The sequence below is a fragment of the Mastomys coucha genome, unplaced genomic scaffold, assembly GCF_008632895.1.
Source record: "Mastomys coucha isolate ucsf_1 unplaced genomic scaffold, UCSF_Mcou_1 pScaffold11, whole genome shotgun sequence".
Taxonomy (NCBI): domain Eukaryota; kingdom Metazoa; phylum Chordata; class Mammalia; order Rodentia; family Muridae; genus Mastomys; species Mastomys coucha.
The window spans coordinates 33,424,222-33,448,908 of record NW_022196893.1 but is presented as its reverse complement, the minus strand read 5'-3'; the positions used below and the strand labels follow the sequence as shown (position 1 = coordinate 33,448,908).

The following is a 24,687-nucleotide window of genomic DNA, read 5'->3' as shown; positions in this document are numbered from 1 at the left end:
TATGTCTGGTGGAGGCGCAGAATGGTTCGGTGGAAGAGGGTGCCTCTGCGGGCCCATGCTGAGGAATCCCTTCCTCCTGAGGTGTCAGCCATAGACAACTATATAGTATAGAATAGAGTTTATTCAGGGAATAGAGAGGGGAGTTGAAGAGGTAGTAGAGACAGAGAAAGGGAGCGGGGAGAGAGTGGAAAGGAGAGCGGGAGAGGGAATAGAGTAGTAGAGGCCATGAACACATAGAGGTGGGGGAGGGGAATGGGGAGAGAAGGGACGGGGGCGGGGGGAAGGGTTAGAGAACAAGAGCAAGAGAGCAAGGAGGGGGCAGGCAGCTCCTTTTCTACTGAGTAAGGCATACCTGGCTGTTGCCAGGTAACTGTGGGGCGGAGCCTAGAAGCAATGCTAACAGCTCGTCCAGTACGGAAAGCAGACCACCGACCTTTACGATTCTATGGTGAGAAGACTAGAGTCCGTGGAAGTTGGTAGCTGCAACCACTGAGTCCAGCGAAGAGTCTTGAGGAAGTGAAATTCAACCCGAAACATGAGCAGCGATTGCACTAGTAGGTGGCAGAGCTGAGACTCATAGGTAACCTGCCACGCCCTTCCCTCTCCTCCCTCGGGAAGGGTAATGCATGAAAGGCGACCAGAAGGCTTCAGTGGAAAGCTAGTGAGGAGAGTGGAGTTCCAGGTATCTGAGGTTGACATGAAGGTGACACCAGCTGTGTGAAAAACAAGGGAAGGAACCAGGCACAGTGGTGCTTATCCCTAATCCCAGCACTCAGGAGGCAGAGGCAGGTAATCTCTGTGTGTTTGAGGTCAGCCTAGTCTACAGAGTGAGTTCCAGGACAACCAAGCCTACACAGAGAGAATCTGCTTAAACATAAACAAACAAGTAAGTAAGTAAAATAAAAGTATAAGCAAGAGAAGGCTGGGCATAGCGGTTCATTTTTATAATTTTAGCACCAGGTTGGGTCGGGAGGTTCATGAGTTCAAGGCCAGCCTCTGCTACATAGCAAGTTTGAGGCTAGCCTAGATGACAGGAGACTGTTTAAAAACCAAACCAAACCAAGTGAAGGAGCTATAGAAATGGCTCAGTAGTTAATAGCAGTGACTGGTCTTTCAGAGGACCCAGGTTCAATTCCAACACCCACATAGCTGCTTACAACTGTCTATAGCTCCAGTTTCAGGGGATCTGACACCTTTATAGAAATATACATGTAGGCAAAATACCAATGCACATAAAATATATAAATAGATTACAAAAAAAAAGTCAAAACAATAACAAAAAGCAGCTTTGCTATGGAAAGTTGGAGGGGAACTAGGGAAGGTCGCTTATCAGAGGAATCTGGGTCTGAAAAGGATGGCTGAAGGATGACATAGAAGGGACACTGTTATGAAGCCCAGGCTGTCCCATTTCTGCCTCCAAGTGTGGGACTACTGGTGTGTACTGATCGGGCTTGGCTTAATCCCAAGAGCCGGCTTCTGGTCTACATCTCTTTCTCCTCCTCAGTCTCTTCTAAAATTTATTTTATTTATTTATGAAATAGTTTTGATCCATAGTAAAAATTGGCATGGGACTTACTATACAACCCAGCTGATCTCAAACTTAAGGAAATTCTCCTGCCTCAGCCTCTCAGGTGCTACAGTTATAGCTTGACCCTCTGTGCCCAGCTTATATCTCTTCCTTGATCTGCCCACTCAAAGCTTTTGCCCATCATAGAAAATTATGGGCTTAACATTTTGAAAATTTGAGACTTTAAATATATTTATGTGTATTATATGTACCTATAATGTTGTATGTGTATATATTTACACATGTTTATATTCAAATTCTTCATTATATATGATTTACAATGTCTTTTTTCCCTCTTTCTTGCTTCCTTTTTAATTTTTTGTTTGTTTTGTTTTGTTTTCAAGATAGGATCTGACTGTAGCCCTGGCTGTCCTGGAACTCAGAGTTCCTTGTTTGTGCCACCCACTGGGATTAAACGTGTGCAATACTATACCTGGCTTCTTTCTTCAAATTTTTTATTATATTAAGCATCTCTCTCTTTTGCTATCTCTCTCTCATGTGAAAACATGTATCTGTGAGTATGTGTGTGTACATGTGTATGTATGTGTGTGTCTTATGTGTGTGTGTATGTGTATATGTGTATATATGTGTATACATGTGTGTATGTGTATATGTGTGTATGTATGTACATGTGTGTGTACATGTGTGTATGTGTGTGTGTCTGTATGTGTGTGTGTATGTGTGTGTGTGTGATAGGCACATTCTACAGAGCACCTATGGAGTCCAAGGACAGCTTTTCAAGAGTGAGTTCTTTCCTTTTACCATGTGGGTCATCGGGGATCAAATTAGACACCAGGCTGGAGGCAAGCACCATTACCATTGAACCATCTTGCTAGTCCATCCTTTTCTTCTCTTAACAACGTCTTTTCATGAAATGTTCTTAATATTTTGTTGTTGCTTTGGTTTTTGAGGCAAGGCTGGCCTTGGATTAGCTGTGTAGCTGAGGATGACCTTGAACTTCCAATCCTCCTCCCTCCACTTCTACTACCACAATATCTACCTCTTACAACAACAGTAGCCCATGTTGAGCATGTGTGGTGTATTAGGCACAGCACTTTACAGAAATCACATTGTTTAGTCTCAACTAGTTCAGTGAGGCAGGTTCTTGTGTCTGAGCTTCAGGCAATGCCAGGCTTCTGGCTTTGGAGTCAGGAGATGTTGCCTGCCAGGCAGGGATTAATAGAGGCGGGCCCTTAGCTAGTGTTACTTAGCTATTCAGTTTGAAACCTGTTCAGTTAGGGTTCCTGCTGTTGTGATAAAACAGCAGGACCAGAAGCAATTTGGGGAGGAAGGACTTCTTTTATCTTATACTTCTACATCACAGTCCATCATCGAAGGAAGTCAGAGCAGGAACTCAAAGCAGGAACCTGGAGGCAGGAACTGAAGCAGAAGCCCATGGAGGAATGGTCCTTACTTGCTTGTTCCTCATGGCTTGCTCAGCCTGCTCTCTTGTACGTTCTAGGGCCACCTACCCTGGGATGGTACCAACCACAGTGGGTGGGGCCTTTGCACACCAATCATTGTTCATGAGAATACTGAACAGGCCGATCTTATGGAGGCATTTTCTCATTAAGATTTTCTCTTCCCAGATATATTTGGGTTTGTGTCAGGTAGATAAAAGCACCCACCTCAGCACCTGCAGATTTAAGGTGATATATCAGGTGACCACTGAGATGGATGGGCAGCTGCCATGAAAGTTCCAAAACCCCCCTAGGGACTACCCAGAAGAAAAGAGATGGAGGCAGATTCGGATAGCCTCTGTGGGGAAGTTCCCTGTGTTAGCAGTGCATGCCAGAGTTTCAAAGGGCACAAAAGTACACTATTAGGAATGATGGTTGGGGGGCTGGAAAGATGGCTCAGTGGTTAAGAGCACTGACTGCTCTTCTGAAGGTCCTGAGTTCGAATCCCAGGAACCACATGGTGGCTCACAACCATCCATAATGAGATCTGACTCGCTCTTCTGATATGTCTGAAGACCACTGCAGTGTACTTACATAGAATAATAAATAAATCTTTGGTCCGGAGTGAGCAGAGGTCCTTAGTTCAATTCCCAGCAACCACATGATGGCTCACAACCATCTGCACAGCTATAGTATACTCATATACATAAAAATAAATAAATAAATCTTTTTTTTTTTAAATGATGGTTGGACATGGAGAGATGGCTCAGTGGTTAAGAGGACTGGCTGTCATTCCAGAGGACCTGGGTTCAGTTCCTGGCTCCCACATAGTGCCTCATAACCATCAATTCTAGTTCCAGGAGATCTGATACCTTCTTCTGGACTTCAATGACACCAGGTACCCACTTGCTGGACATGTATAATGCAGGCCAGACACTCACGCACATAAGATAAAATAAAAAATAAAATCTTATAAAAGAATTTATGGTGGCAGCCATGGGGGACCTGATTGGGTAAGAGTTCATGATTTGGTAACAGGAAAGTGTAGTGAATTCAGGTCCTTCATACCAACCAAGGATCCTTCGCTTCAGCTCTGAAGGCTTTGCTGGCTTTCCCTACTAGATGTTAGCCACTAGGCTCCCTTCTCTACAGTTAGAGAAGTTAGTTCCTCATTCCTCCTTCCCTCTGACACAGAAGTCAGGAAGGCCTCTTATCTTAGGCAGTGTCTGTCTCTCTGGTCTCAGTTGAGAAAGCATACAAAAGGCTTGAGAAGGGATACAATGTTTCTCTAAAATGGGTGGCCCTTCCTCAGCTCTGGGCTGGCTCCCACTTAGCCACAAGAGGGTGCTGGGTCAGAGCCGACCTAGGTGGCACACTTGTGGCATGCTGGCAGCAGAGCCTTGGGGCTGGTTATGGCCCCACCCCTTGTTCAGGACCTTTGCTCCTAGCCCTTATTGTTCTGGCCCTAGTTGCCATGGCAACCTTTAGTTTGTACTAAACAGAGTCGTCCTCATGCTGTCCAGGTAACTGACACCTAAGTGTCTCCCCAGGGATAGGCTGGAATTTCAAGCGTCCAGCCCCTAAACTTACCTCAGGGGAGGCCAAAGGAGGGTGAATCATTGCAATTTGGCCCTTTACCTTTTTTGGTCTTACCCTGCTGCCCCACACCCAACCTGTGTCCTCCTAGAGTGGGGAAGGGCTGGAGAGAAGAGCTGGGACTCACTTGGGGGGGCCATTAGCAACACGTAGTGTGTGTGGTGTGGTGACGGTGCTTTTGCCTTCCTATCCAGAGACTTAGCTACCATCCCTGGGATCCGAGAGAGATAGTCATTGATCATTTCTTCCCTATTCTCCACATTCTTGGATCAAGATTGAGGGCAAGAAGGTAGGGAAGAAAGCAGAGAACAGGACCTGTCTGGGTGGAACTGGCTTGCACACCCGCTCTGCTGAGCAGACTGTGGCCATGTCTTGAGGAAGGTGCTACAGCTTGTGGTGGGAGAGCTGTGGGAGAGCCCAGACCCTGCTCGAACCCTGATGGCTATTCATGGCATGAATTGCCTCTCAAAGTCCTGGATTCCTCACACGAAAATAAAGATAATAATACTGAACTCCCAAGGTCGTCGTGAGGATCTGACAGGACAAATAAAGAAAAATGTTGGGCTGGAGAGATGGCTCAGCGGTTAAGAGCACTGACTGCTCTTCCAGAGGTCCTGAGTTCAAGTCTCAGCAACCACATGGTGGCTCACAACCATCCATAATGAGATCTGACGCCCTCTCCTGGTATGTCTGAAGACAGCTACTGTGTACTTACATATAATAGTAAATAAATCTTTGGGCCAGAACAAGTGGGGCTGGAGTGAGCAGAGGTCCTGAGTTCAATTCCTAGCCACCACATGAAGACTCACAACCATCTGTACAGCTAAAGTGTACTCATATACATAAAATAAATAAAAAAAGAAAAAGAAAAATGTCTACAGTCCACACATGGACTGGAGTTACAATCAGGGTGCTTAGTTATGCCCACAGCTAGAGAAATCCAGTCTAGGGATTGTGGCAGAGGCCTGCTGGGAGGGTCTTAGGAGGCTTCGCTGTGGATACTGGGGGGGGGGGGGGGGGGGGGGGAGAAGGGGGAGCAGGAGGAAGACTGCCATATTGTGTTCATTCAGCAAATGTTTGCTGAATGTTGGGTGTGTGGAGCTGGCAGGGAGGGTCAGGCTTCAGCAGCAGGTGCAGGTGGCCAAGAGGCACAGGACTAGGGAGGGCACAGCCCTGGGAAGGCGGGCTCAGTGTGGCAGCCAGTGCCAGGTAGGCAAGACTCAGCCTCAGGGGACAGATGAGAGCTATGACCTTTATTCAGAAGGTGATGGGAAGCTGGGGCTTGGGAATGGCAAGATCAAAGCAGTGTTTGTAGAAGATTGTCCTGCCTGCATGCTGGCAGAGGACTACTCAGATCGAGTGGGGGAGGAGACAGGAACATTTCCTTACCTGGCAAGGGAAAGTGTGGTTGCCAGAGGTCAATGATGTCATCGATACCACCTGCAGAGGGGCTGATTTGCACGTCTCCCTGACCTTCTCACTTGCTTGTGAGGAGGGAGGGGAGCTTGGCAGGGGGCTGGGGAATTTCTCAGAGACACCAGGAACCAGAGAACAGAGCCTCCTTTTTCTCCCCTGTCCCTTTCCAGCTCTGCTTAGGGTGGAGGCGTGACAGGGGGCATAGGCCTGGCAGTAGGCTGTCCCTTTGTTTCTCAACCCTGCTCTGGTCTCCTAAGTTGGATCTTAGGTTTTGAAACCCACAGAAACAGCCAGGGCTACAAGGAGAAACCCTGTCTCGGGGAAAAAAAAAAAGAAACCCACAGAAAGAGAAACCGTTGGGCCTCATTAACAACTGGTTGTCAACTTGAGATCTCAGAACAGAGGAGAAATTGAGGGACAGTGTTGTGCCTTGCTCTTGCTCTCCTGGGAGGGGAATTTTTGGCTTAGGGCTGGCTGGTAAGACTCTAGGCCCCTAGCCTTCATGGGAATCAATCACCTGGCCTACCTCTTCACTCAGATGTGCAGAGAGGCAGATCCCCTCTGCTCTCATTTCATTTCAGAATGAATGACCACACATCCCGGAGTGAGTCAGGTGTGCCTCAGGCCCCAGCCTTGGGCTCTGACTCAGCCTGAGCTCTTGGAACCTCAGGAGGGCCTGGGAGATAAGGTTTATGGCTCTGGCTTAGGTAAGGCCTTCCCCACACCCCCCTGCATACAGGCCGCCCAGCTGCATTCCACTGGCGAGATAGGGGGATGGCTCACTCAGGCTTCCCCAGGAATTCAGACTGTCTGACAGCTCTGTTTTCAGAAGCTTATTAAGCATCTCGGCTTCTGGAGGTCATAGGTGCATGCTCAGGCCCTGTCCTGTGGAGGCTTGTTTTGACCACTATGTGTGTGGCTGCTGGGCAGCCTGATCCTGAAAAGACTCTTTCTCTTCCTTTCCCCATCACTCCTCTCAGTTCCAAGAGGGGGGAGGGAGAGAAAGGGAGAAAGAGGTAGAGGGAGAGATTGATTGATTGATTGCTTCTTGGTTAGAAGGGCCTTTCTTCTAGCCTTTTCCTCCTTTTTGAGGCTTAGTGGGAGAAAGAGTTCTGTTGAGGTCCAGGCTGTCAGTGCACTGAGAAAATAAGTTGAGGAAGACTAGCCTGGGTCTTTCTAGGTGAGTGGAGGAGACAGGAGAGAGGGGCTGAGAAAATTCTTTTCTTTCTTTTTTGAAACAAGGTTTCTCTGTATAGAACTGCTCTGTAGACCAGGCTGGCCTCAAACTTAGAGCTCTGCCTGCCTCTGCCTCCTGAATGCTGGGATTAAAGGCATGTGCCACCACTGCCCCCCAACTGAGGAAACCTTTTAATTGTGTACTTTATTTTACACAAGAGAGAACATAGGCCAACGGATCCAGTCAAAGCTGATGCCTTTCTCACGTTGTCTGCTGTCGATTAGAGACTCACTGGCATGCGAACTCAGCTTATTTCATTCCCAAGTGGAGTTTTCTTGCTAGTTTACATCGTTCTAGATTAAGACAATTCTCAAAACAAAAAAAAAAATTTACTGAATTTTGTTTAAAAGAAAATACCCCCCACTCAGGTGCATTGTTTTTTTTTTTTTTTTTTTTTTTTTTTTTTTTTTTTTTTTTTTTTTTTTTTTTTGTTTTTGTTTTTGAGACAGAGTCTCACTATGTAGCCCTGGCTAGCCTAACACTTTCTCTATATAGGCTGGCCTGTGCCTTCATAATGTTGGGACTAAAGGCATATGCCACCACCCTGGCATTATATTCTAATTAATTAAATGATATGTGTGTACACACTGACACCAGGACAACTTGGGGAACAACTTTTTTCCCCTACTATCTGGGTCCCAGGGATCAAACTCAGGTCTTCAGGCTTGGTGGCAATGCCTTTACCTGGTGAGTCATCTCCCTGACCAGAGTTTTGTTTAATTTTTGAGTCATAACCCCCAAAACAAATGGATTTTAACCATAAATCCAAGTGTTCTTTGGAAGTGTGTGGTGGGTGGATTTGTAGTCGTGAGAGGAAGTGAAGGCAACTGCTTGGGGATGGGTGGGAAAGGTGGCTTGTCAATGCTTAGGGCTCCCCTTGGCCCCCAGGCTCTGGACACCACTGCCCTTATCAGAGATGCTGGTAGGTCAGATCAGAGAAGAGGGAACCCAACTGTGGTACTGGAGCCAGAGAGAGCGAGCTGTGGCTCTGCCCAGGTACAGTGTGCTCTATGGCCTCAGGGAATGGCCCTAGTGTCCCAGTGTCTGCTCGTCCACATCCTCGTCTGTGAAAACAGGGTGTTTGTCCAGTCCTCCTGGTTTCAGCCGGGAGGTTTTAATGGGTTATAAAGCAGGCACTGTGTAGGGGAGTACCTGGGGCAGAGCAGACAGGGCCCAGTTCTGGTACTCACTGGCTTCTGAATCTTAACTACCAGGCTCGGGTTCCTCGGCTCCAAAATGCAGGCTCAGCTTATTTCTCATCCACTGTATGGTTACTACCTTAAGGAAACCCTAGGCCATGGCATACTTGTGCATACCACATGTCCAACCCTGTGATGTGCTGTGGGAGCCAAGACTACACAGTAGAGGCTCCAAGCTGGAGGGCCAGAGGGAGCCCATGTTGGAGGCTTCCTGGAGGAGACTGTAGGCAAGGCCAAGTTAGAGGAATGGGTGGATTGGGGGAGGGGAGTCTTAGAAGTGCAGAGGTGGAATGTTCATGGGAAGCTGTCAGTCAAAAGGGATAGGCTCAGGCCATGCGGGAATAGGGAATGACTGGGTGTGGACGACATGGGTGCCATGGGCCCACCGGTCTTCGACGATGTCTAGGAAATCAGGGGAGGTGCAATTGGAGGTTTCAGAGTGAGGAACACTGGTCTGCCTCCTGTTGGGACGGTCCCTATGCTTTCTGGGTTCCTGAAACTGGTTTTCTGTCACCAGTAACTCTTGCTGTTCTCTAGCTGTCACCTGGGAAACCAGGGCAGGCTAGGTGGGTGATGTCTTGGGGACTGGATAACAAAGTTCTGTCAGGAATGCAGAAACTGCAGAGTGTCTTGTGTTGCTATGGGAACACACCTAACAAGTCCCAGAGGCTAAACTGGCTCTGGCTGGCCCTAAGCCAGTCCAATCTCACTGTCTAAGTCAACAGATTTTTCTCTAAGACTTATGAATGGGTCACTGTGTGAGGATTTGGAGTTATCTCAGCCCATAGAGACTGGGGAATGTGGACAATAGGTGTGTTAAAGGGTAGTGAGGAGCAGGTCAGAGCTTTCTTTAGCTAAGCCTCTCTCTTTCTCTCTCTCTTTCTCCCTCCTCTCTTTCTCTCTCTCTTTCCCCACCTCCCTACCTTTCTCTTTACTTCTTCCTTCCCTCCCCCAAGGTAGGGATGAAACCCACCATCATGCTAGGAGGGACCTTACCACTGGGCTGTATTCCTAGTCCTGTCTATCTGGTTTTATCTCATGGTAGAGAAGGCCCAGTCCACCATTGGATCCACTGAACCAGCATGTTCTGGAGCTCAGTGAGATCATTTTCTAATGCAATATGTATGCGGTTTGCGGGGCAGTTAAGGTTTCTGGAGTCTCTCAGTGGGGACAGCTTAGAGGCTGGGCAGATAGTAATTGCATGACTCGACCTGTGCGGCTTTGGATTTGAGAGCATTTTCTCTGTGTTATTGGCCAGCATTGCTTTATTTTACTATTGCTTTATTTTTTTTAAATTACATTTATTTCTATGTATGTACATGTGTACACGAGAGGGGCACATGTCCTATGGGAGTTAGTTCTTTTCTACAACGTGGGGCCTGTGGATTTGCCTCAGGTCACCAGTCTTGTGGCAGGCAGTTTTACCCACTGAGCTGTCTTTCCAGCCCTACTATTGCCTCCCTCCAGCCCCCACCTCCCTGACAGGGTTTCTCTGTGTAGCCCAGTCTGTCCTGGAACTTGCTCTATCAACCAGGTTGGCCTTGAATTCAGAGATTCCCCCTGCATTTGCCTCCTGAGTGCTGGAATTAAGGCACGTGCCACCACTGCTCAGCTTGACTATTGCTTCTTTTAATTGGACAAATTTCCTAAGTGGAGCGAACCATTGTAGAAAGCACTCAGAGGCTTCAGAAGTGGCCTGGGCCTAGCCTGAGCTCTGACCCCATTACTCTGGCAGGAGGAATTTTGAACTTTACTGTTTGTATTTGCAAGTGGGGATGCTGCCTCTCTCACAGGCTATTTTAGGATCATAAGTAACATATGCAAGAAAAGAGGACACTTTGACACTTAGAAGAAGCCAAACAAATGAGAGCCACCACTGCCACTCTCCTGCCCACCCTCAGAACTGCCTTCACCACTGGCAGGGACTAGGCCACAGGCAGGGTACCATTTGCATAGCTTGCTCCCCAGGAACTGGATTTGCAAGCATCAGCTTTGCATGGGGGGTGACTTTTGCCTGTTATCTCTTTGTTACAACCCTGTAGAATCCCCCCTTTCTCTCTCATCCCAGTTGCCAGTTCCTTTTAGGTGGACTCAAGCCTCCTCCTGAGCAAACTCTCTTCAGTCATCTCTTGTCGCCTGTCAAGTGCTGTAGAGAAGACACTTGTCTGTCCCAAGGAGGCTGTTTTCATGCAGAGGCAGTTGACAGTCAAGCTAATGTGAACTGACAGTGCTCCAGCCCATTGTTCTTATCCTCTCACTCTCTCTGAGGGATGGACAGACGTGTGGACATTTCTGGTTGGTGAAAAGGAATCTTGGAGAGGCTAAGAAACCAGCTCACCTCATACAAGAAACTTCTCATTGTATCTGTCTTACGCTGCAGCAGGACACTAGAACTTTTGAGAAAAAGCAGGGACACTCCCCTAAGTGTGAGGGGTCTGACAGGTCACTCCCCTGTCTCAGCTGTGTGAGCTTGGGTGCACAAAGTATCCTAGCTGCTCTTTAGTGCTGTCCTGCTTCTTCAGGCCAGTGGTAGAAATTAGCTAAGAGTAGAAAAGCTATGGAGCAGTAGAGCAGAGAAAGGTTCCGTGCACCCCAAGTCCTGGGATTGATGCCTAGCTCCCTCCCTGCCCCTCAAAGAAAATGTCACTGTTTTTCAGTGTGGCATGATCAACAGAGAGAAAATAGGTCACCGGGTCACCATCATTGGTCTTTATATTCTGGCCTTTCACACACACACACACACACACACACACACACACACACACACACACACCCTGCCCCAGCTGCTCCACTCTTCCTAGGAATTTTGTGCTTGCCCAGTGGCTTTTTACATTTCCAGATCTTTCTATTCATCTTACTTTTGGGTTTCTGCTTTCTTCTTGTTTGTTTTTTAAAGACAGCATCTCTACACAGCCCTGGCTGCCCTGGGTTGAGCTGTGTAGAGCAGGTGGCTTCAAACTCACAGAGATCCTCCTGCCTCTGCTGCTGTTCTGGGATTAAAGGTGTGTATCAGGACATGCTTCTGGTTTGTTGTTGTTGTTTGTTTTTAGTTTTGTTGTTATTGGGATTGGGATTGTATGGGGCTGGGATTGAACCTAGGACTTCACTGAACGTTCCATACTCTACCTCCAAGCTTTACCCCCAGCCTCTACCCCTTACTTTTCCAGTCTGGGTGTGGTAGTACATGCCTGTATTCCCAGCACTTGGAAAGGAAGCTGAGGCAGGAGCATTGCTATGTGTTGAAGGCCAGTTGGACTACATAACAAGTTCCAACCCAGCCCTGGGTTACAGAGTCTGACTCAGCCATCTTACTGGGCCCTTATTACTTATTATTTTTCTAAATTCAGTTTGCTCAAAGGTTACCTTTCCCCAAAAGTTCTACAGCACATGTCTTAATCCTTTATTTATCTGACATCAATGTTTTGTTGGCAAGAGACTGGAGGCTGGCTCACTGTGTATGCTGATATCCTCATGAGTCTGTAAGCTCTCTGGGGCTCCACATCTGTATTTGTGTACGTTTGGGTCAGTCAGTGCCTTTAATGAACATCTGTTGTTTTTGCCCTCCCGGCCTCTCCCCCTTCTCTTCTTGGTGAATGGTCTCTTTTACCTCCTTGCATTAGCTTGGGTGGGCCTGACCCTCCCTGTTTTCCCACCGGCTCAGCTTGGGATCTATCTGGCTCAAATGATAGCATTTTATTATTCTCCTGATCAAAGGCTTGGTTCAGAAACAGACATGTGATCTGTCAGCTGAGGGAGCTTGGAACTTCAGCAGGACACATCTGGAAATAAGCAGTCCCTAAGTGATACCCATCCTTGTCACAGTTTGGAGACAGCCTGCTGAGGAGGAGGGAGTGTACAAGACAAATGCACTCCCAACTGAGAAGCAAATAAATGACCTTTTATGCTGAAGCTGGGTTGACCGGGTATCAGTCATTTGCTGTCAAGAGCCTAGTTCTGTGTTGTGTGTTGGATATGTGTGGTATGTGCTGCTATGCACGTGTGTCTTATGCACACGTGACAGGTATAGGAAGGCAGTGTTTATGAGTCTGAGATGGTGGGTGGTGGGGAGGGCTAAAAGGATGGCACATGCACTGATGCTCATACGCATCGTGGAAATGTGAGCATGCCAAGGGGTTGTGCTCCTTGGAATGTACATGAGCCACACGTATAGGAGAGGACAGAATACATCTACCTGTATGTGTGTGAGTGCATGTATGTGCTGTGTGCATGGTGAAGGGGAGGGAGGGACTCTGAGGACAAGTTGAGATTGTGTCGCATGGGAGTGGACATGGGAGTTGCTCTTCTGGGAGAGAACCTGAGGTACTGCCCAGCTTTGCATTCAGATGTATACATACCTCCAAAAGCACCTGCCTCAAGACAGGATGGATCAACTGGGAAAGCCTGTGCTGCACAAGCCTGGTGACCTCAGTCCCATCTCCAGAAGCCACATGAAAGTGCAGAGAGGAGACTCCATAGCTTTTCCCCCCGACCAGCCGACATACACATGTTCAATTGTTCATGCACATGCCATGTAACCTCAGCTTGACCTCACAGTCCCTCTGCCTTACACTCACACACACACACATACACTCATACTCACTCACACTCACACACACTCACATACACACATACACACACAAACCCTCACACTCCCTCACACACTTACACACACATACTCACACACACTCACATACACACATACACAGACACACACACTCACACTCCCTCATACACTCACACACACATACTCACATACACTCACATACACACTATACACACACTCACATATACATTCACACACACTCACACACACTCACATACTCACACATGCACACACTCATACACACACTCACATACTCACACACATACACACACTCACACATACAGATACACACCCTCACACCCTCACACTCCCTTACACACTTACACACACATACTCACACACACTCACATACACACATACACAGACACATACACCCTCACACTCCCTCATACACTCACACACACATACTCACATACACTCACATACACACTATACACACACTCACATATACATTCATACACACTCACATACACACTCACACACACTCACATACTCACACATGCACACACTCATACACACATTCACATACTAACACACGTACACACATTCACACACACAGATACACCCTCACACTCACACCCTCACACTCCCTCACACACTTACACACACATACACACACTCACATACACACTATACACATACTCACACATTCACACACACACACACACACACACACACACCCCTAAAACTACTTATAATTAAAAAATACAGCCTGTCTATTATCAGATCCACCCAATAAAATCATCAGTGCTTTTCAATGACCAAAGGCAAATTCCTTAGATAATCAAATGCTATACAGACTCATAAAACTTTTGTTGATGTTGATGAAGCCGGAACTATAAGAGGCAGTTTAGACACACCCCTGAGTATCCGTGGAGGAAGCTGACAGGTGAGAGAGATTGGAGCACAAAAAGATTTCCCCAGAACAGAGGCATTGCTCACTCAAGTCTAGGGGGACTGTGGGCAGGGCTGGCCTTGGGACACTCCCTTCTGAGGAACCTCCCTCAGCCCTTCCTCTCCTAAGCTTTTATGGCTGGTGGTCTACTAAAGCTCCTGTGATATCGGGGTGTCTGTGGCCTCCAGGTCTGATCTGTTTCCAAGGTAGCCCTGGCTGGTGCTATTTCTTTGCTGTCTATGCCTCACTACATCAATCAGAGAGATCTTCCTAAGCCAGAGCTTCCTGGCCAGGGCTCTGACCGGGTACACATTGGCCATCCAGCCCTCTGTGCATCCAAAGCCCCTGTCTTCTTACCCCTACTCTCAAACCCCTCTGTTCTCCATCCTGCCGTTTGCAAATGGCCATTTTACATGACGTGACTGTGGGGGAAGATTGGTGATGGCTCTGGCCATGGTGGGCTGAGACACCTCCCAAAGGCCACCGTGCCATTGTCTTTTCAGGGCTCTGGTCTCTGAGGCCTCTCCTTATGTCACTGATCCTGTGTACCTGGAAAGCAGAAAAGGACACTTCTCTTCATCACAGGTCACTGCCTCAGAGCTTGCCATATAATCCTGCCCAACCCTGAACTTGCTATGTTGCTCAAGATGAGTATAAACATCTGATCCTCTTGTATCTATCTCCTGAGACATAGGATAAGTACCTGTATCACCATGCTTAGTTTATGTGGTACTGGGGGTGAAACTTCTGTGCACGCTGGGCAGGCACTCTATCAGCTGAACAGCCCTGGGCCCAAGAGCGTCTTTCTTGAGTAACCCAGAACACCCAGAGCCAGAAGCATTTACACCTGACTTGTTAGCTCCCTGGGGTACCCTGGTAAGTTATGGGAAAGCTAGGCATTCAGAGATTCTTAGCCAGCCCCCACGAAGCACAGGCTTTTAGGGGTGGATGACTGGAAGATGTTTTTTCCAACTTCAAAAGATACTCTTTAAAGGCGGCTCTAGAATGTTCTGAGGGACCAGGGAAGGTAGGAGAGGGCCAAATGAAAACTTGGAAGTTTTCATTGTAGACCAGGTGGACTTCAGCAGCAATGTGAAGAAGGAGGTTTGGACATCTCACTCGACCCTGGGTCCTATGGCTTTCTTGGGGCTGATGACACTGTCCTTCTCATCAGTTATGCCTGGTCATAGTCTGTTCTTCTGAGACCTTGACCTGCTGGGTGCCAGTGTTGTGGCTGCTGAACTCTTGCATAACTTATCTTGTTCTTCATCACCCTATGGGAAGCATGTCCTGGCTCCACGCAGGGAGGCAGAGCCATGAGGTTGTTGACTTGGGTATGTTTCTTTACATTTATTTATTTGTGTATATGTGCGTGGGAGCGTGCATGCAATGCCGGGTTGTGCTTCTGAAGGTCAGAGGACAGCTTATGGGAGTCCATTTTCTCCTCCTGCCTGCTTTATACATCTTATGAAAGGTAAGTGATATTTATAATATTTTTATAAGGCATCTTCTGGTGCCATATGCGCCAGAATGAGCACTCCCTGACTTGGAACTTGCTTCTCTTCGGGATAGAGAGTCCACTTTCCATTCGAAGGTTTTAATTATCAGAGCCATGACTTTTGATGAAGAAAAGAAAACACAAAATCAATCACTTGAGCCTTGTGGTACAGGTCTGCAGTCCCTGGAATCTGTCTGGCAGGCTGAGGGAGGTGATAAGCTGAAGTGACCTGGATTACACGGTGAGCTTAGCCTGCACGGGTAACCTAGAGGGTCTCAAAACACAAGAGAATGCAGAGAAGGCTGGGGACTCAGCTCTGTGGTCGATTACTTTCAGCCTCCGTTTGTTAGACACAGACAATGGACAATTTTGCCTGGAGACACACAGCACAGAACCAACAATTAACTTAATTACCCATTCTGTGGCTTACCAGATGGCTATCCACACCATCTGTGGCTTCCTATTTAAACTGTTCAGCCGTGTACCCCCAGCTGTTTATATGCTGCTCCTCTCAATATTTAAAATTGCTCTGTTGTTCAAAGTGATTTTAGTACTTTTAGAACATCACCTCATGCAAGGACAGCCTTTACTTTTCCTCCTTTTCCTAGCCCAAGGTCTGGTGTACAAACTCACTGCTTTTTCTTTTTTTTCTTAAAGATTTATTTATTTATTTATTTATTTATTTATTCATTATATATTAGTACACTGTAGTTGTCTTCGGACACACCAGAAGAGGCCATCAGATTTCATTACAGATGGTTGCGAGCCACCATGTGGTTGCTGGGATTTGAACTCAGGACCTCTGGAAGAGCAGTCATTGCTCTTAACCACTGAGCCATTTCTCCAGCCCCTCACTGCTCTTTTATGGAGCTCATTTATGCTTCTGCAACCCCCTCTTTCTTCCCCTTCTGAGACAGGGTCTCTTGCTCTCAGGTTGGCCTTAAACTCAATGTAGCTGAGGAGGACCCTGAACTTCTGCTCCTTCTGCCCCAACCTCTCAAGTGTCAGAATTATAGGCGTGGACCACTACACCCAATTTATGTGGTACTGGCACCAAACCCAGGTTTTGTGGCATGCTAGGCAAACAATTAAGCTATGTCCTTAGCCACTAGTCTTTTCCCCCACAATGATTGTGTTTTTAAAATTACTTTAAAAAAAAAGATTTATTTATTTTATGTATGTGAGTACACTGTAGCTGTACAGATGGTTGTGAGCCTTCATGTGGTTGTTGGGAATTGAATTTTTAGGACCTCTGCTCACTCTGGTCAACCCTGCTCACTCCAGTTGGCCCCACTCTCTCCAGCCCAAAGATTTATTTATTACATGTAAGTACACTGTAGCTGTCTTCAGACACACCAGAAGAGGGCGTCTGATCTCATTACAGGTGGTTGTGAGCCACCATGTGGGTACTGGGATTTGAACTCAGGAGCAAGTCAGTAAGAGCAGTCAGTGCTCTTACCCGCTGAGCCATCTTGCCAGCCCTTAAAATTACTTTTATTTACTTGTGTACATGTGGGCAGTGGCAGGAGAGGGTTGGGTCTTAACCTGGGAGACCTCCTTCCTCCCTTGGATCTCCGGGAGAGACATATTAGGGTAGAGCTATCTGTACAGAGCACCCTTACCTCGTTACAAGTGCACACACCCCTTTTGTTGAACAGGCTTTTGTGACCACAGTGGCCAGAGCCAGCCTTATACCTGTACCTGTGGCTGCTCTAGTTTGGTTCCTTCTCCTCTGACCACCTGGCCCTAGTCTCTGGGGCCTTTCCCTTTTACCTCTATCCCGGGGAAGTTCCAGGCAGAAGCCATTGGATAGAGCACTCTGGCTTCTCTTGCTGAGCAGAGGCCATATTGGGGGTCTCTGGACAATAACAGAGAGTTGGCAAGTGATAAGCCCGGGTTGCGGTTTGAGCTGCTGCTCTGGCCCGCACAGCACAGGGGTCTCATCTTTACTGCCGCCTTCCTCACACCTTAAGAGATGCTCCTGGGACCAAGAAACCAGGTAGTTAGAGTGGAGGAAGCCAAGATTTCAGGAAGGGTGCTGGATGACTAGCTTTTATGCTACGAGTTGCCTAAATCAATTGAGTATTCTCCTTTCAGGTCTCTCTAAAAAATGGTGTGGGGGAGGGGAAGAAAGGGAGAGTCGGCTGTCCCGGCTGTCCCTCCCCCGGGCTGCCTTACCTGTCTGACCAGCTGCTCCTTTTCTCCTTCCGCTTTCTCTCACAGGCTTGGCGTCGGCCACGGTTCCCTCCCTTTGGTTTGTTGGAAAAAGTCTCCAGTCTTGCTGGGTGTGGGCCTGTGTTAGAGAGGGGGTGATAAACACACGCCCAAATTGATATTCACCTTAAAATGGAGTGTTGACTCAGGGAATGTGAGAGGGGCTGGTGTAAATAGGATTTCCCTTTTCCTAGCATGCTGGAAGCCCAAGGCTGGGGACTGAGGGCTGAGCTCCTGGCAAAGGACAGGCAAGGAAGGAATATGGTCACTGTGTTCCCTTGGGGATTTCTAGATCGGTCTTTCTGGAAGTGACCTCAGACACACACATACACATACACACACACACACACACACTCATACACGGGGGGCGGGGCAGAGGGAGAGGGAAAGGAAGAGAGGTGTGCTGTGAAGGGAACTTTGTGTGTCTTGGGGTGATGGGGTCTCTGTCCCTTTTGGTAGGAACCCGTATGTGTCCATCCTGGGTCTCTGTCTCTTTGCCTATATGTGTCCATTCTTCTGGAGTCCTGGGTGTCTCTCCTGGAGAAGGGAAGGAATCCATAGACAGTTCTCTTCATAGGTGCTTACTCTTTTCCCTGGCTTTGGGGTGGTGTCTGCTGGCTGCCCTGTCCCCCAGGGGATCTGGATATCTGTCATCTTTTGGTTTCCTTAATTGAGATCCACCCAGTCCCCACATCACACCCTGAAGTACCTTCCAGAGAGCCCAGCCCATCAGGTAATTTAATTGCAGGTGGAATCTTTGCCTTGGGGACCCAAACCTCTTGCCTTCTACCCACAGCCTGCTCCGCCCAGGCCTGGAGGGCCTCGCTCAGCTCCCCAGTCTCCAACCTCCCACAGGTGCAGGCTGTGCCCCAGCTTGTTCTCCTGACTCACTCTGATAATGGGATAATGAGTTCAGAGGGACAGGTGCAGGGAGAGGGTACCATCCTCATCACATCTGGCTAGCTTGGGGCTGGGAGGTAGGGTGGGGGCAAAGGAGAGGGTCCAGGTGGCTGGAGAATGAATCACCAGGAGGGCCATCCTGTCCCAAGGCACCATGACTCACTGCACCGGGAAGCTGGGGAAGGTGTCTCCAAAGAAGCAATTGCCAGCGAAGCCCCTGTGCCTTTCTCTCTTCTCTGGGTTCCCCCTTTTCTACCTTAGTCTCTGTTCCTCACTCTTTGCTATTCCTCGAGGCCTCTGGTGCTCTGTCTGGTCTGGGGAACTCTCAGGTCTTGGTGGGAAAGGAGAATGCTGTGCCATGTCCAGAAAGAAGAGCTGCATTTGATTTCTCTTTACCTTGCACCCAGAGAGAAGAGGCCAGAAGCATGTGTTCATTCATTCCGCAAATATCTACCTATCCCTTCCCCCCGCCCCCTTTGCCAGCCTAGGGGTGCCGGGTGCCCCACTGATAGCAGGATGGGGGTGGTGGTGTTAGGCTGTAACCTGGACAGACAAGGCAAACAGGAGCTTGGGAATGGAAGAGCCCTGCGGGCCAGTCTGGCCAGCCCCACCTAAAGGAGGTCTCTTAGAGGTATTAGGAGAGATCAGCCAGATGTGGTGGGTAGGGCAGGCCCTCAATCCCAGTGGCTGGGTGGTAAAGGTGGGCGCCGGCTTTGGTTAGGCTCCAGGGTACTTATGCCCACAAAGGGGTTGTGACCCCCCAGATTCTGAACCACAGGATATTTGATATGTCACCTCTGGGAAAGTGTAGCTCTATTCCTAGAGGGATTGCAACCCACTGGTGGAGAACCTACAACATATCTGTTGTGTGACCCCTGAGGAAGGGTCTTCAGACCCTCCTTGAGTTTCAACTTCTGGTGACTTCTAGTAGCTTGCTTGACTTGAGACCCTGCTTTTTTGTTTTTTAAACTAAAATGCCTGGGAACCCTTTCTGCTCAGACCTCCCAGAGTAGCTATCAAGGGAGGGCAGGAGATAAGACAGCTTAGATCGGAGACCCCAGGCTCACTTCCTGCCTTCACAGGGCTCAACTACTCTCTCCTGGATTTTTAGGGTGGGGTTGGAGAGGGATCCCGGGTGGGAGCAGCTCTCTACTGCCCTCACCTGAGTCCTGTCTGGAGGTTGCAGATGTTGGGTTAGGCCCTGCCCTCTAGTGTCTAGCCATTCAGGTAAGAGGCCCTTTTCCCTCCCCTGGGGCTGGGCTCTTCTTTTATAAAGGGCCATTGCTGGGCGCTGTCCCACCGTCTAGAAGCAGCTGCTCAGCTCGCTCTCGAACCTCCGTCTTCAGCTCACCGCCTTCACTCCCGACTTCACCATGTCCATCAGGGTGACTCAGAAATCCTACAAGATGTCCACCTCCGGTCCCCGGGCCTTCAGCAGCCGCTCGTTCACGAGTGGACCCGGCGCCCGCATCAGCTCTTCCAGCTTTTCCCGGGTGGGCAGCAGCAGCAGCAGCTTCCGGGGAAGCCTGGGCACCGGCGTGGGTCTGGGCGGCTTTGGCGGGGCTGGTGTCGGGGGCATCACAGCGGTCACGGTGAACCAGAGCCTGCTGAGCCCCTTGAAGCTGGAGGTGGACCCCAACATCCAGGCTGTGCGCACTCAGGAGAAGGAGCAGATTAAGTCCCTGAACAATAAGTTCGCCTCCTTCATTGACAAGGTGAGAGCCTTCTCTTCCACTAACCGTCCTGCGCTTTCTTCTACCATTATAGAGATGCGTACATCTCTTGGCCCCCCATGAGCTAGCTCCTGTTGGGACCCACCCATCCTGGGCACACACTCTTCTACTTCTCTCATACACTTTGGTTTGGGCCGAGAGGTTCTGAAGTTCTTGACTAAATCCTGGGGCACCTCCCCATCCTCTGGTGGGCCTGGTCCCCTTCCTCGTCGTCGCTTTGCTCTTTGGTGGCAGGTACGCACCCCCACCCCCGCCCCGTCCCCGAACTGCCCCAAGGTTTCCTCATGGTGCCCTGTGCCTTTTTCTATTTTCCTGTTAAAAAATGGAGGGTTGTGTAAGATTTTAGAAGGTTTCAGGTGTCTCGATTGAACCCGACAAGCGCAGACGGAGGTCTTTAGTGCCCAAGGCCAGAGAGTGGGGGCTCCAGGCTGAATCACTGCTCGGCCCCTGACTTGCTCTAGTGTGGGCGGAGCCTCTGTTGAGTCAGGAGGGAGGTCTTGGGTCTGCCCTTCCACCAGGAGGAGCTCAGGGTTAGGGTTAGGCGGGGAGGGGGAGTCGCGGGACTCCGCCTCGCGAAGGCCCGTGCGGGATTCAAAGTCTGCGGGCGTTGGACACTCCGCTCCTGTTCACGACCGGTTAAAACCAAAGTTTATGGCCCCAGATAGCGTCGGCCTGCTCACACCCCTCTGCGAGCTTGGCCCTTGTACCCCTTTCACTCTTTCTACGGTGGCTCCGCCCCAACTGCTTGGTTTCTTTGCAAGCGGAAAGCCAGGCCAGGCCAGGTTTTGCAGTCCTGTGGCTCAGTGGCCTTCGTGGCCCCGGGACGATTGGCCCTTTCTGCTGACTGGCTCCTGAGAGGCGGTGTGGGAACGGGAGGAGGGAAAACACGGGGCTGAGCCCGTGGAATCGGACGTTCTGCTTCTTCTCCACCAGGGCTTGCTAACTCCAAGGGCCCCTAGCTTCTCACTGAGTCCTGATGGAGAGCACTTGGCACCGACGTAGCTTGTGCCTTGTGGTTACAGGGTCCCACAATTTGCCCCGATGGGCCGTCTTGTCAAGTTTGACTTTTTCATCTGTAAAATGGATATGACAGGCTCCCCAAATCAGTTTCTCGGCTTGTTCAGCTCAAAGTGGGGTGAGCTTTAGCAGCACCTGGCCTGAATTCAGCATTCCATTAGGATGAAATGCTGGAATTACCTGGGCTATTTGCCCCCCCCCCCCTTTTTTTTAAACTTTTAGTAATTACGGGGAAGAAAGGATTTATAGAGTGGGTTGTGGGAAAGTAATCCGATTGTTCCCTCAGGATGTCTTCTTGCTTCTAGTTTCCCCAGTTTAAAAAGTTAGAGCTCCGCCCTGAGAGTACAAAGTACGTTTCGCTCCTATGGAGCAGTCAGGCTATTATCCTTACAAAAGACGTCCCCGCCCCCCCGCCCCCCACGTCTTGGATTGCGTGCTCTAAGATGTGAAGTGGGGAGGGGTTGGTTGTGGACAAGTGGGTAAGGGGACTGCCAAGGTTGAGGGGATCTCCAAGGCTGCTCCAGCAGGGTGGGAAGAATGGAACGAGACATGCCTGCCTGCTCTCTTGCTTCATCATCTGCTAAAAGTGGGCCCTCTGTGGAGAAGGGACTCCCCAAAGCCCCTACCTGAGCCTTCTGGAAGCTTTTGCAGGGTTGGGGAGACCCAGACCAAGGTACACAGCTAAGGGTAGCAGCAGTGTTGCTGTAGAAGCCCTAGCAAGCATTCCCGGAAGCAGGGAGATCCCTTCAAATGATCGTTGATAGATGCCCTTCTCAATCCTACATACAAGGTAACGAACAGACCTTTAGAAAAACGAGGCTAAGATGTATTGTGTATGGGAATAAAAGCCCCTCCGCCTCTACGACTTCAGTCTCTCCCATCCCAAGTGCTGGAGTGACATGGCTCCACCACCACAGCGACACTGCGCTATTTCCCCAGGTCATATGTGACCACGGGAAGAGACACGGAAGACATTGTCTCTCTCCCTCCAGATCCTGACCCTAGCCTGATGTGGGCTTTTTCGTGTCCTCCCCACGCAGGTGCGCTTCCTGGAGCAGCAGAACAAGATGCTGGAGACCAAGTGGAGCCTCTTGCAGCAGCAGAAGTCATCGAGGAGCAACATGGACAACATGTTTGAGAGCTACATTAACAACCTCCGCCGGCAGCTGGAAGCCCTGGGCCAGGAGAAGCTAAAGCTGGAGGCGGAGCTTGGCAACATGCAGGGCCTGGTGGAGGACTTCAAGAATAAGTGAGCCCCGCCCCCCTCAATAAAGCCCTCTTACGTTGCCTCACTTTTGGGAGCAGAGGTCTCCATTCTCGTGAACCCCTGTGTAGGGGCAGTTTGGTCCTGTGGTCATATGGCCAGTTTTGCTTCAGTCTCAGGACTGTCTAGCTCAGGGCAACAATTTCCTGGTTAGATAGTGAACCTAAACTGGGTACGTTGGCACATATATGGAATATTTCACTCAGGAGACAGAGTCAGGAGGAGTATACAAACACACCTTAATTTTGAAGTGAGTTCTAGGCCAGTCAGAGCTACATAGTAAGATTTATTTATTTATTTATTTATTTATTTATTTATTTATTTATTTTGCACTTAGATGAGAGAGGTAGCTAGCCACCCTCACTTTTACTCAAACAACTACGATCTGGCAGTCTCTCCAGAGAGTGCTCTGAGGTCTCATGACAGGCTCCATGTTAACTCTCTCAGCAAGCCAAGTCTAATGTATATTTGGAGAGTGCTTTCCTGCTTCAGGCCTCCCCAGTGGCTGAGCATAAGATTGGGTGGGGGCTGGGAAATGGGTGTGGAGGGCAGAAGGACCAGCCTTGAGTGCCATGAATCTCTGAACTGAGCTATTCATCCCCCAATCAGAGAGCAAGGTGGGGTAGGAGTGTCTCTCTTTGTGCACACATTTAGCATGTACAAAGCCTTGGGCTCCATCCCTGGCAGCAGCAGACCCAGGGCAGCCTTCACCTTCACCTTCACCCACTGACTCCAGGTCTTTTCTTACCAGGTATGAGGATGAGATCAACAAGCGTACAGAGATGGAGAATGATTTTGTCCTCATCAAGAAGGTGAGGGCCTGGGGGCGGGGCTATAGAGATGGTACAGAGGTTCAGAGGGCTTGCCTTTCTCTCTCTCCTCCTTTCTTTCTTTCTTTCTTTCTTTCTTTCTTTCTTTCTTTCTTTCTTTCTTTCTTTCTTGTGTGTTTATTTACTTGTTCGTTTGCTTGTTTTACAAAATAGGAAGCAGGACTGGCTTTTCTTCCAGAGGACCTGAGTTCAGTTCCCCCTATTATCCAAATTAAATGGCTCCCAACTGCCTGTAACTGCAGCTCCAGGGGATCTGATGCCTCTGGCCTCTGAGGGCACCTGAACTCAGTGTGTGTGTGCATAACCACGTGCAGAAACACGCACACACATAACTAAACATGATGCAAATTAATATAAAAAAAAAGAGAGAAGAAGAAAGACGAGGTCTTCTTACCTGTATGAAGACACAGGAGGCGTGGCTTTGGGATTTAGACTAGGAATTCTCTGGGACTTTCTAATGAGTGAGCTCATTGCTTTCTAAGTAATAGGAGAAATTCTTTTGCCACCCGATGTCTTCTAGATAACAATCGGGCAGACAGGACAGGGAGTTAGCTTCCTGCAGTCAAGTGGGACAAGGTTAGGGGTCTAGCCTTAGCTTAGCTTTCTGGAGGGGGAAGGGTGGAGTTGGGAGCCTGCAGGAAGCAGAGATAAAGAAACTTGGCTGAAGAGATGGCTCAGCAGTTAAGAGCACTGGATGCTCTCCAGAGGATCCGGGTTTGATTCCCAGCACCCACATGACAGCTCATAGCTGTCTGTAACTCCAGTTCCAGAGACCCTGACACCCTTACATAGACACACATGCAGGAGAGAATACTAATGTACAAGGACATAGAAAGAGGCTGGGTTGGAGGATCAGCAAGTGTCAACCATGGGCAGATGTTGGGGAGCCCCTGAGCACTGAACTCGGGCTCCTCACCTTACCCTCAGGATGTGGATGAAGCATACATGAACAAGGTGGAACTCGAGTCTCGCCTGGAAGGACTGACCGACGAGATTAACTTCCTCCGGCAGATCCATGAAGAGGTATGTTCTCAGGGGCTGGAGTAGACTGGCCCTCCTGGCTGTCAGTGTCCTGCTCCAGCACCCAGCCAACAGGCTGTTTCTGTCTTCCAGCACACCAATCAGCAAGGGCCTTTCCTCAATAACCATAAGCAGTAGTTAAAATTGTTACAGAGTCTCCATCCTCTATTTGAGATGGGGAAATGGGCTGAGGAGTGAACTAACCCATCTCAGGTCCTCATGCAGTGTGGGAACCCAGCCTAATTCAGGCTCATGGGGTCCTCAAAGCCCCTCCCCTGATCTTTGAGCTGTTTTGAAG

At 49.1% G+C, this 24,687-nt stretch overlaps 1 protein-coding gene across 2 annotated transcripts in view; it reads left to right on the top strand.

Moving 5' to 3' along the window:
* Window positions 1–24,687, top strand: part of Krt8 (keratin 8) — a 35,712-nt gene that overhangs the window by 8,370 nt on the left and 2,655 nt on the right. The window contains exons 1-6 of one of the 2 annotated variants that reach the window (XM_031356555.1): window positions 14,427–14,585; window positions 18,311–18,358; window positions 19,872–20,240; window positions 22,316–22,524; window positions 23,291–23,351; window positions 24,297–24,392. In XM_031356555.1, coding sequence (XP_031212415.1) covers window positions 19,899–20,240; window positions 22,316–22,524; window positions 23,291–23,351; window positions 24,297–24,392 — 708 coding nt within the window. In that variant the 5' untranslated portion in view covers window positions 14,427–14,585; window positions 18,311–18,358; window positions 19,872–19,898. Of the gene's footprint in view, window positions 1–14,426; window positions 14,586–18,310; window positions 18,359–19,801; window positions 20,241–22,315; window positions 22,525–23,290; window positions 23,352–24,296; window positions 24,393–24,687 lie in introns of those variants that run through there. The other variant, XM_031356547.1, reaches the window with a different exon arrangement.